Here is a 12,810-nt window from a genome sequence, read left to right as displayed (position 1 = left end):
TCTCTTTAAAGCCTGATTTGTGCGTTGTCTAAATTGAAAATAATGTTGAGGTATAAATGAGGTAGAAGAAGAAAAGTGCTCCGGTACTGCGCTTACCTGTCTCTCCCCTGACGCTGGAGTGGAGATGGGACCATTACAGCCACAAGAAGAGGTAAATTGGGTGAGAAGAGGCAATGCCCATTTCAAAGGTCAAGAAGGAGAGGGGGTGATGGAAGGGAGAAGAGTGAGGGAGGAGAGAGTTACTAGGGAGAGGGAAAAGAAGTGTAGGAAAGAGAGAGAGATAGAGAGGGGGGGTGCTACTCTCGGGGGATTGGAACACTTTGCACATGAGCACATCTGTTGTGGAGTGTTCTCCTCATTCCCAAAGCAATGTCAACCTGATTAGCTCAGGGTTGAGAGAGGCCAAATAACAATCCAAATTATTCCTCATCCTTTTACAGCCATGAGCGAAAGGCGGGACAGAGAGATCAAGCATATAGCACTCGGAGAGCTCTAAGCCTTTTAGAGGGGATGTCTGCTCACCATTGCTCCTCCTTTTAAAATTACTTAAGGGATATTTGCGGTAAATAGGATTCTGTTGCGTGCCACACACACACACACGCACACACGCACGCACGCACGCACGCACGCACGCACGCACGCGCACACACGCACACACACAGTCCCTGTCCTGAGCGATTGAGGCCTTTCTCCCATCGCCCTTTGATTTTCCTTGTTGTATTGTCAGAACTGTATGTTAAAACTTAAGTTGTGTCTCGTGCCATAAAAAAATCTAACAAATAATGAATTCATTCTGTGTCTAAGGCTACTTCTGAACAATAAAGTATTACTATTATCATATTTTTTATCTTATCCTATCTTATCTTACAGTATCTGATTTTGGTCAATGATTCAGGCAACTGAACTGCAGCGATTAGTTGAAATGATCATGTTTTATGACATTAGCCATATTAACGGTAGGGTAAGTGATTCTTCTGTATATAGCAACATTAAAAACAGTCTAAAAATAGCAGATATAAATAGCCTACATCTGCTGTTTTTTAACATTAAAAATCTTGAAAGTGTCAGATGGGGGTCCATCTACATATTGATTTGGGGGTCCTTGCCACAAAGAATTTGGAGAACCACTGATTTAGAAGGCATTTGTAGAATCGGCCTCAGGTTAAGTAATCTACTCACAACGTGCAGATTGTCTAATTCCGCCATTTGTCGCACGGCGTAATCGGTCAATACTGGCAATTGTGTCGAAAACAACACAATAAATACTCGTCTCGGATTTGTATCGCTCTCTGACGGCCCTGTGTCGCATCTAGCCAAGCGAGAGCAAGTGGTGTACATTTAGAGAGGTAGCCAGTGGGGTGTGAGGGTGGGGTTGAGGCCCTGGTGGTGTGGGAAGGAGAGGGGAGGGGAGGGGGGCCTAGACACTCACATGTCATGCCTGACACATCAGCCAGTGACCCCCAGGCAATCCAACACTAATGTTGCCTATGTCCCACTTTCTACCCCCTTACCACCCCTCTGAACCTCCTCCTCCACCCCCTGTCCCCCCTGTCCGTACCCTTATACCCTTGCCTCGTGTCTCCTTAAGATGCATTATAACAATGGATCACGTCGCTGGCAGGCAGCGCCGCGTGCGCTATACGGAATCTATCACTGCAGGCATGGCATCATCATCAGCTTGTATACTGGTGCCGCTTCTCACCTCCAACACCAACGTCAAAGACAAACTAAGAATCCATCCACCCACAGGGAAGTTGATGTAACACACACACACACGCACACGCACACGCACAGCACACGCACAAGCACACGCACACGCGCACACACACACACACACACACACACACACGCACACGCACACGCACGTGCACACACCCGCACACGCACAAACACAACATCTATAATGGTTTGTTACCGAATCCCCCTTCGTTGCTAAAGGTATTTACACAACGGCGTGGGTATACAGCAGGAAACAAGCAAAAATAATCATGAAACTATAGAAGACAGACACCCACCCACCACCCCACAAACACACACACACACAAAACAAGACAATTCCGCGGCGTAGTAGTCACACATATATAGAGGAAGGAGGGACGTCAGGATGTAGTATTGCTTTGAAGCCCCATAACTCTATTCCCGCCTCCGAAAAGAAGCGCCGGCGTGTTATTCCAACCTCCTCAGATATAAAGGGGAAGGAACATAATAACTTCTCGATAGCCTGGATCTCCACTGCCCTTATACTACACTCCCCCCCTCCTACGCCCCCCCCCCCCCTCCACCCACTTCTCCCTGCCTCAATCTTTGGTTTCAAAGGGAAGTGAATCAGCCCAGAAGGACAGAAGGTTATGCATTAGTACTGGTCATTGCTCAAAGAGCGGTAGCGTTATAAATAATAAAGGCTTGTGAAGGACACAGGGGGGCCGCGTGGTGGTTACATCTCTGGTTCAACACCAGAAGTCAAAGACGAGATTGTGTAATTTCCATTCTGAAAATGTGACCCTTTGCAGCTTCAATTACTGTTTCAACAACACGGAGCCATGTCCGTGTTGCCAGGAGATCTATGCGGTTTGTTAGTTCTACATGAAAGCCATATTGATATTGCCTATGGAGCAATATATATATATATATATATATATATATATATATATATATATATATATATATATGTATGCCCAGAATATTTGCTGAATTAATTTCCATGATATACAGGTAGAAGAAAACAATTTTATGGAGAGAACGAATCACACCTGTTAACTTGTGATATGACAAAGTGAAGTTGAAGTTCAGTTGGAGTTGAAGCTACGTTCTTATACTTTGTGTTCTTATACTTTTTCTATTAACCCATTAAAACTGTGAAAATATGTGTAATTTTATATTTTAGTGTTGGCTATTCAAAAATAGTAGATATACAAGCTCACAGCACGCACGCACACACGCACGCATGCACACAGTCCCTGTCCTGAGCGATTGAGGCCTTTCTCCCATCGCCCTTTGATTTTCCTCGTTTTATTGTCAGTATGTTAAAACTTAAGTCGCGTCTTGTACCATAAAAAATCAAACAAATAATGAATTCATTCAGTGTCTAAGGCTACTTCTGAACAATAAAGTATTATCTTATTTTTTATCTTATCCTGTCTTATCTTACAGTACTGTATATGATTTCGAGCTCGAGCATTGGCTATTTTTGAACATTTTTGAAAATAATAAAAAATAATCTTGAAAGTGTTATAAGAAATGTCAATACTTTTGAATTGAATTATTATTAAAAAACTTTGAGAACTACTGATTTGGAAGGTATTTGTAGAATCAGCCTCAGGTCTTAATAGGCTAATATTATTATTATTATTATTATTTTGACTATTTTCATTATAAACTGGTGTTGTGTGAAAATGTATGATCTGGGCGATGAGGTTTTCTGCCTCTGTGACAAGTGCTTCCTGCTCCCATGTCTCCTTTGACTGCCTGTATGGCTGCATCCCCCTGCGTGCTACAGTATACGGTCACATTAGGGAATGTGTTACACCTGTTTTTCTAGGCATGCAATGCATTAAGCCTGTTTTCACATTTGCACACGCAGACAGCTGAAATCCCCATAATGAGATCCGCCTCCCAGGGAAATACTCGCTGCCCCCCCCCCCCCCATTGCCTCCTTTATCCACTCTTATTTACTCAATGTGGCCCATTCAGCGCTAGGTTTATGCCACTTTATTACTTAACCCGGCCACATGACATTAACCAGCCTCTTTGCATCAGCAAGCAGGTCTATCCCACCATGCCATCCCACTCACTAAGCTGATTACACACAAATAATAAGGCTGCGTGCCTACGGCTGTGCGTGCGCGCTCGCGCGTGTGTGCAATTGCGTCTATGTGTCTCTGTGTCTGTGCGCATCTGTGTGAATATGTACCGGTATATACCGGTACGTCGGTGACCAGAGAGAAAGTTGAAGCTTGAAAGATTTCATGAGGAGTCACCTACCACCTATAGCAGTAAGTGGAAGGTACACACTGTTTATGTCACTATTACTCCACCTCACAAACATGTACAGATGTGCCATTTCAAAACCTCACTTGTCCTGCCACTGGCAAGAAACCTGTGTGAAAAAATCTTTTGCAGGACATCAGTAAATATACCGAAGAAATGGCACATCTGTAGTGTGTGTATTGGGTGCCTGATGGCCTATAGAGGTCCAGGCACATACCACTTGTAGGTTCTAATGCAGTCTGACTTTGCTCCAGCGTTGCAGGTTTGAATCCCGATCTTGACAACCTTTGCTGCGCGTCACTCCCAGTCTCTCTCTCTCTCTCTCTTTCCTGTCTATCTCCACTGTGTACTATCAATAAAGGCAGAAAACAGCCTGAAATATAGATAAAACCAGAGAGACTCCCTAATCAGGAGATAAGCGACCCTCACGTCACATACACAAACTTTAGAAGGCAATCGTAGCCAATCAGGAGGGAATATGGGAAATGGGACAGATCCATGTTGATGACATGACTTTAGAGATACTGTGTACCGCTTAGCGTGATTTTAGGGCAAAATCTGTAGGAGCAGTGTCCAAAAATGTGTTTTGAAAAAATCGTTCGTCATTGTTGTTGTGTACAGAGGCTTTGTTCTGAGCAACCTCCAATTCTCTCTGTTTTGGCGTTTTAGTGTTAGTGGTTGTGGTGGTGGTGGTGGTGATGGGGCTCTGCAGGTCACCTTTTGCTAAAACGCTTCAGGATTTTGGCAGAGCGTGTATAAACGCAGGCCATTTCATACAGACCGTAAATGTACAAAATGAGTACCTCCATCGTTCCCGCCCCGCCTCTCTTTGACAGCATGATGATAGAAGCATCACATCTTTAAATGCAAACTGACAAGCGATGAGCCTTTAGTTGCTGAATATAATACGGAATTGTGCTCCAAGTATCTTATTATCTTTTCTGTTGATGTCTTCAAAGGGGGCGATTTGGCTTGAGAAGAGAGAGGAGAGAATAGAAGAAACCTGTACACATACACAGACAAGCATTTAAGTGACCCCTTCACCAAAGCGAGCGTGAGGGTTTTTTTACAAGACGGCTTGAGAAGGGAGTATTTTCTGGTCCCCAGCAGAGGGATAATTGCTTTTACTGCTTCACCTATAGCAGATGGCTGCTCAGACGGCTCAGAGGCACTTGCCTGTTGCAAGTGCCCGCAAAGTAAATCGTCCATTCTAAAACAATAGGTAAAATTTACCGTTCAGTTTAACCCTTTTTTAACTTTCAGGGGCTGAAAAAAATGTCATACCTAAAAAATACCTACAGTACATAGCTATGAATATGCCTATGGACTATTTTATATTTTAAATCATCTCAGTGAAAACAGCACATTATAGCTAAACAGTGCTCTTATTTTACATTCCACAGATCAGAGGCCAGAAGGTCAGCTCTGATTGTTATGATTTTATTGTTAAACATTGTTTTTGGCAAATTCCTCCTAGGGGATGAGGCTTGGCTAAGAAGATCAGAGGGAGGGTTTAAATGCTTATCAATAGTGGAACTATTTATTTAACTAGTGAGATAGTTAAAGGAGAATTCCGGACAAGTGCTTTTCTTACCATAATCTGATATGCAAGCACGGTCAGGACCTGGACCAATCAGTGACGTCTCGATTGGGGCCAGATCAACACACCATGACTAGTCAGATCTGGTCTAGAATATCACCTGATTTCAACCAACATAAATCCTGCCCACGAAAATGGACGTCCTGGATTAATCAGAGAGGGTCCGATCGAGGCCAGATAAATATCATAACTAGTCAGATATGTCCCAGATATAACCTTATACCGGTATGCTCATATTTCAACTAACATTACAAACAATAACAATAATCCTGTCAAACAAAAAAGTCCACATGACGTCCTGGTAATGACGTCAAGATCATCCCCATATGGGCTGTGATCTGGCCTAGTTCTGAACGTCACCGGAGTCACCGGAGGATGTTATCATAACATCATCATGACGTCATTTGGCTTGCGCGTCCATTCATTAACACTCTCTCTCTCTCTCTCTCTCTCTCTCTCTCTCTGTGCTCACGGTCAGAGCTGCTGTGGACTCGAGATCATTATTATTATTTTTTTTAAATGTACCTCTCATTCTGGAATATCATAACATCAGTAATAACTTACTTTTTTATTGTGTATCTGTAAAGCACTCTGTGCATTCGTGCTGTGAAGAGGTGCTATATAAATAAAGTTCATTCATTCATTCATTCATTCATTCATTAAAGATGGGGTGCCGTGATCTTTTCCCCCCTACAAAATTTTAAAATTATGGGGGTCTATTAGAGTAATATTATCTCCATAGAAGAATACAAAACAGAAAAAGTACAAAACAATGGCACACATCCACTCACTAAAGTAACATGGTGCCGTGGTGACGGGCAGACGTCAGAATCCAAGAACAATGAAGTCCGCACACTGCTCTGAGCATTGAGCCAGCGTTAACAAGGAAGCAATGCGTTCGGGGACAGGTGGTTGTCCCACCCCCTGTTTCCGGTCCCGGACATCCGTATCGGCGATCATACTTTCAATTGTTTTATAGCGATTAAAGCATATTAAATTCTCGGGTTCCTCGGGCCTGGCGGAGAGAGACAGCGGTATTTTTTCAGGTTCCTCAGGCTGTGGCGGTAAATGTGTTAAACTAGAAATGTACCGGTACCGATACCATTATTTCCCTCCCGATACCGATTCCGATACCCATAACTTGTGTATCGGTCGACACAGAGTACCAGGTAGTCAAATACCAGTGTGTAATTTAAAACAAGCTATAGGACAGTGGTTCTCAAAGTGCGGTCCTGATCTCAGGTTCCTTGAGGGGGTTCCAAATGGACCCTTACTGAGGGAGAAATGGAACCGAATGGACCCATATGGGTCCATTCGGTTCCATTTGTACTCTCAGAGTTATGGTTGTCCTTGAAATTAAAATGTTTGAGAACCACCATAAATAAATCCATTAATGATTCAGCTACAAGTTAGTAAAATTATAATAAAGTAGTAAAATATAGTACAGTAAGAGTGTAAAACAGTCAGTCATGCAACATCAACTGAAGCAAACAAAATATGACAGTGATAAATTAAGTGGTATCAGAATGGCACACACTGCCATACTCGCTGATACCATCATTTTAGGCAGTATCGTCAGCTTTTCCAATATGGTATTGCGGTATCGGAACAACTCTACTTTGGAGCATGGTCCATGTGTGCAGGCTGTTGTTTTTTGCCTTATTTTCAAATATGGCCCTCTTTGAAAAATGGTTTGGACACCCCTATAACATTTGGGAAACATTCTGCAAAAACCAGCCTTTGATGAGTTCATTTCATTAAGCTACAGTATATGAACTAGAGGAACAATGTTACATTTACATGTCCATTTACTTCAAGGCTGCTCAACAGCACCAACTGAAGGTAGGTCACCCAACGGTATTGTAGCTGTTGAGGCCGTGCTCATAGACATAGACACACAGGCTCCAACAAATTGAGACAGCGGCCCCACTTCGGCTAAGGGAGAACGATGTACTGCAAGCCAGCCCATATAAGTCATTGCAATTCAACTGTAGTTAGCCTACTTTTAAAAGAATCCTTTTGAATGAACTGAAGACAATATTGATTTAAATAAAAATATGTTTCCAAATGTATGGACTGTCTTTGTCAAACTATCTTCTTGATTTCTAAATAAATGATGTGTGTCACATTTAATTTGCCACTTGAATGGTTTACCCTAACCATAATGTTAACAGAGCAGAGGGGAGACGGCAGACAACCTGTCACTTTTCATAGTGACATCACTGTCTTTAATGCTATGCATTTACGAGCGCCGAATTTGAAGTTCCCGACTTTGAAGATCCCAACTTCTTCAACTTTCAAGACTTCATTTGAAAGAAGCTAGATGCGATAGATGCGATAATTTCCCAACATAAATAGCCTAAATTATACATGAGAGACAAGCGTATCTGGGTAATGAAAACCTCAAGGGATGTGTCCATGATATGTACCATTTGGCCACTTTCCAATGCTAGCACTTTTGACTCACTGATGAAGTATATATTATAGTATGTTGTGGGTTGTATATTGCAATGGCAGTTATATCACATTAAAAAGGGCAAATTAAACAAATGGGACACATTATTAGAACACAAATAAAATCCCTACAGCCTTCATATTCAACCAGTGAAATTACTGTATTTTACTATGCCTACCATAAGGATTCCATTGACAGCTGCAGTACATCGTTCTCCCTTACCCAAAGTGGGGCCGCTGTCTCAATTGTGGGTGTGAATTTGTAGGCGCCCGTGTGTGTCTACGGACGGCATATGGACATACAGACATACACACCCGGTCATTGTTGGAGCTGGCACCACTCAAAAATAACATATTTACAAGCTTACAACTCGTTGCAACATCCAATGAAGCTTGGAGTTTAAGTGGATATGGGAATTAAGTCCTATTGGTTTAAATAGTTGGCTTGCGCACCACACAGACACAGGCTTAATTGCAATTCATTGGTTCAAACCCGGAGGTGAACTGCGTCATGTGTATTTGCTCTCCACCTCCTCCACCTTTTTTTTAAGTGCTGTACTTCCTAATGAGTCAGGGAAGACCTTAAATATAATCCTTACGGAAATACAGTTAAAGTTGCGGCAGTTTTCCATTATCCATCAGTTCCATCAAAGTGTTGAAAACCTTAAAACGTTAACATCTTCAAACAAGTATAACCCCCGGTGCTCTGAACAGCACAGGTGCCGCCGTTACAGCAGGCAATCCCACAATAGATCTTTAAAAATTCCACATCATGTAACATCATCTCAACCCTTCAATTCATCCGCGTGCCATGTGAGAAAATGTGTTGAGAAGTGAGCATATCTCTCTCTCTCTCTCTCTCTCTCTCTCTCTCTCTCTCTCTCTCAATCTCTCTCTCTCTCCCTATCTCTGTGTAGTTGAAGGCAGAACTGTGACAAATCTCCCGTTGGCCCCTGTGTTTTCCTGCAGACAGGTCATGTGAGCATCGGTTTTCAAGGCCAGCCTGTGAGTTAAGGCCTGGCAGTCTGGTGAGTCCGCTGAGGGCACTGCCCCGGGGCCATGGCCACCGGCCAGAGTGATGCCATCCACATCCACACAGCTCCGCCAGACACAAACCTAAGAGCATTTCCCGGCCATCCACATTACGAGGACTTTGCCAAAAGATTACAACGGACATCAATTTGAAAGATAAATAAATGAAGAAGAAAAACAACAGCATACCGATGTTTCAAAATGCCCCTTCTTCCCCTTTGAGAAAACGGGGGTAGAAACATCGGTTCATTGAACACCCCCCCCCCCCCCCCCCCCCCAAAAAAAAAGAGAAAAAGAAAAATAACCAGACAACTAAACTGACTTGATAGACATAACTAGAAAGCAAGGACTAGTGAGGGAGTGATGGACACAGAGATTGGTGTACTGGACATAGATGGGAAGAGGTGAGCGAGACTTGAGGCTTATTAGAGAAAATTGCAACGCTTTTTGAGAGAAATGTCATGTTTCGCTGTCCTTTTTTAGACTCTGGATTGTAAGCCTCAGGATACTGCAGACGTACATCTAAAGAGCTAGACTGCTGTTGATTGGGTTTGATCGAATGCTTGGCAATCCTTCCCCAAAATATAGCCGACCTAAAATAATGCACAATACCGCCGCGCAATGCAGCATAAATTAGGCTTCAGGCAGGTGTTGTTCTCTTAAACATACTTCCCAGTACCATCCTCACACACATGAACGCACGCACACAACCACGCACGCACACACGCACATGCACGCACCCACGCACTCACGCACACTTATACTATTTTAATCAGATCTTCAATCTAGAGTTAAAAAAATATATATATAATATATATATATATATAACAGCATTACTACTATCAATGACAATTTGCATAAATTCATGATGAACACAACATCGATTATATGCACCAAAACGTGAAAAGTTTATTTAAGCACTGTTAAGACATGCATGCTTGATGACCCCTAATCACACACACACACATACACACACACACACACACACACACACACACACACACACACACACACACACACACACACACACACACACACACACACACACACACACGCGCGCGCAGAGACGAAGAAGAAGCTCACAAACAGGCAGTAGCTCCATATTCACCACAGCATCAAAGACTACCTTAATACGCTTGTCAAGAAGTCACATTGTTGGCCAAATGCAATCACAATAGAGTGACCGTTATAACGTTATAATAATAAATAGAATTTTTTTGATCAGGGATGGCAGTTTAACCTAATCGTTAATACGGTACATTTGTTTCATAGAACACACGCAATGTAAATGATTGTATTTTGATTAACAGGCTCTCTTAACCAGCATTCTACAAATTTGCACAAACGTGCAAAACGATACATAACCACTGTACATGTCAGAAATGTAGAACAACAGATTTCCACGGCACCTTACAATGAAAAGCTACAATGTGTGCAAGAACAGTGAAGGTTCTTTGAAAGAATGCAATCAAGTGCTGCAGCTTTATCCTTAACATGCAGGTACCTAATCCTAACCTGTTAAACAAGATCTACTGTAGTGTAAATGCAAAACTTTAGTTATATTTCAATGAATAGATCTGATGGAAATTCATGATGGAAAGAGGAAGAATGTGAAGGCATCCTTAATAATAAAGAAATAACATGAATGCTTAAATTATATGACATAAAAAAAGATGATTCAATGATCCAACACATTACCCTATTTGATTCATTATTAGGTTTATGGTTCAATTACAGTGTGCTCGAACAAAGCTCATATTACACTAGTATTATGAGGTAGTTCATTTACACTCATTTCAAATTGAGTTTGAACACTGAATTAATGAGGACGATTATCACATATTACACTATTTACATTACATACATTCAAAGGTTAAATTATCATCTGTTATTAGTATTTATGTGAAATATAACATTAAGTTATAATTATTAATTTATTTCCACACTTAAGAGATGGATAAGATATAGCTATAATTTGCAGAAATGGTAAGTCATTCCTTTTATTGTTATAAATGAAAATACAAATTACAAATACATATTTATTCCATCTCCAAGAAATAAAAAAAAGCCTTGTGAATAGATCTACAAACCATCTCGGACTACAATGGGGTAGGTAAAATTTCAATTTGGAAATTTTAATTTAATGTTTAAATTAAAAAAAAAGAAGCAGTCTTGATGCAATACATACATAGCATAATATATGTGACAGTTACTCTCTTATCTGACACATCTACGTATGTGGAATAATCTTTTCATATGCAGTAAATGTGTTTTATATATACTGTACATGTTGTAACACACAGGATTTGGAGTAAAACTATGTGAATGACTCTCATACTGAAATTCTAAATGCTCACTGAGATTACAGCCTATTTCACCATCACACACACACAGCACACAGCAGAAACACAACTACTACACAAAAGCAAGTACTTTTACTTTTTCAAGGATAAGATCACAGCTCAAGTCAAGTGCACAAAATATATTCTCGCCCGAAGACAATGTGAAACACTCCCCCCCCACTTTGGGAAATTCATGCACACGGACAGGCACACACGCACACGCACACACACAGTCTTGTCAACTTAGTTGATGCTCTGACGCAACGGACACCTGTCCCAACAGGCAACTTTGCCTCAACATCCCTAAAAGCGCACCAACCCTGTATAAATAGTCAGGGAAAAAGAGATGCTTTATGCCATGTGTTTGCGTGTGAGTCTTTTTCTCCACTTACCGTACAGCTTGCTGGGGGTGCCCTCTCTGTCTGTGGCCTCGGAGGACAGGAGCAGGGGCTCATCGTTGAGATCGCTGTCTGGGGTGGCCGCTTTGTCGTCCGCCCGGAGTTCCGCCGCGCTCATCTCGCTGCGCAGGGAGAGCAGCGGCTTGCTCAGCTGCCCTGTAATCATCGGATCCCGGGGAGGGGAGCTGCTGGAGGGAGGGGAGAGAGCCCAGGTGGTTGGCGGAGTTGGTGGCGCGGGAGGGGAGGGGGGGAGGGGGGGAAAAAAGAAACAAACCCTGGTTAGAGACGCTGCAGCCTCTCGCCGTGTCACTCTCACCGGCTGCTCCTGTCTCTCTGCCCTTTTTCACTCACTCTCACTCTCTGTACCCCGAGCTTCTTCTCTCCCCTCTATCCCGCTCACTCATCACTCTTTGCCTCCCCCCTCTCTCTCTCTTTTCCTTCTCTCTCTCTCTCTCTCCCTCTCTCCCTCCCTCGCTGATGCTGCTACTGTGGCTGCTGCCTGCTTGCTGAAGAGCTGTTACAGATCGCATGGCTTTTTGCCATTATACCCCGCAGCCTTAAAGGTGATACAGACATATATATATCTCCAAGGGCTCATTTTAACGACACATGTGCCACATCTTCACAGTAAACAGTACACTGACACTATGGGCTGGAGGGGGGGGGGACACCTGGCTACACCCCAATGAGGGGATGTAAGAAGAGTAGACAAGACGACAAAAAATATGCATGCTAATTGGATATATATATATTTTCTTTTTTATTGAATAATGGGACACTAATTGTCTTTGCTAAGTGTGAGTCGAGAGTGAAATCTTGCAGTGGAGACTGAGGCAACAGGAGCTGAAGGCCTACAGTTGAAGCTACAGGTATGATCACGATAGCTATGCTACAAAATCCATTTCAGTCAACGTTGACAATGCAAAGAGAAAGATCTACATGATGACACATATGAAACTCTGACCATTTGTGGCTTTGCAAAGGAAGATAACACATT

At 42.4% G+C, this 12,810-nt stretch overlaps 1 protein-coding gene across 1 annotated transcript in view; it reads right to left on the bottom strand.

Moving 5' to 3' along the window:
• pou6f2 (POU class 6 homeobox 2) overlaps positions 1–11,979 on the bottom strand; it is a gene marked incomplete at both ends in the record, with an annotated part of 129,410 nt that extends 117,431 nt beyond the window's left edge. The window contains one exon of the mRNA XM_080751779.1: positions 11,808–11,979. Within this exon, the coding sequence (XP_080607905.1) occupies positions 11,808–11,979 (172 nt within the window). The remainder of the gene's footprint in view (positions 1–11,807) is intronic.
• Between the last annotated feature and the right edge of the window lie 831 nt (positions 11,980–12,810).

This window comes from Nannobrachium achirus, assembly GCF_963921795.1.
Source record: "Nannobrachium achirus genome assembly, chromosome: 21".
NCBI lineage: Eukaryota > Metazoa > Chordata > Actinopteri > Myctophiformes > Myctophidae > Nannobrachium > Nannobrachium achirus.
The sequence above is the reverse complement of the archived record's forward strand: the minus strand, read 5'-3'. Positions and strand labels throughout refer to the sequence as shown.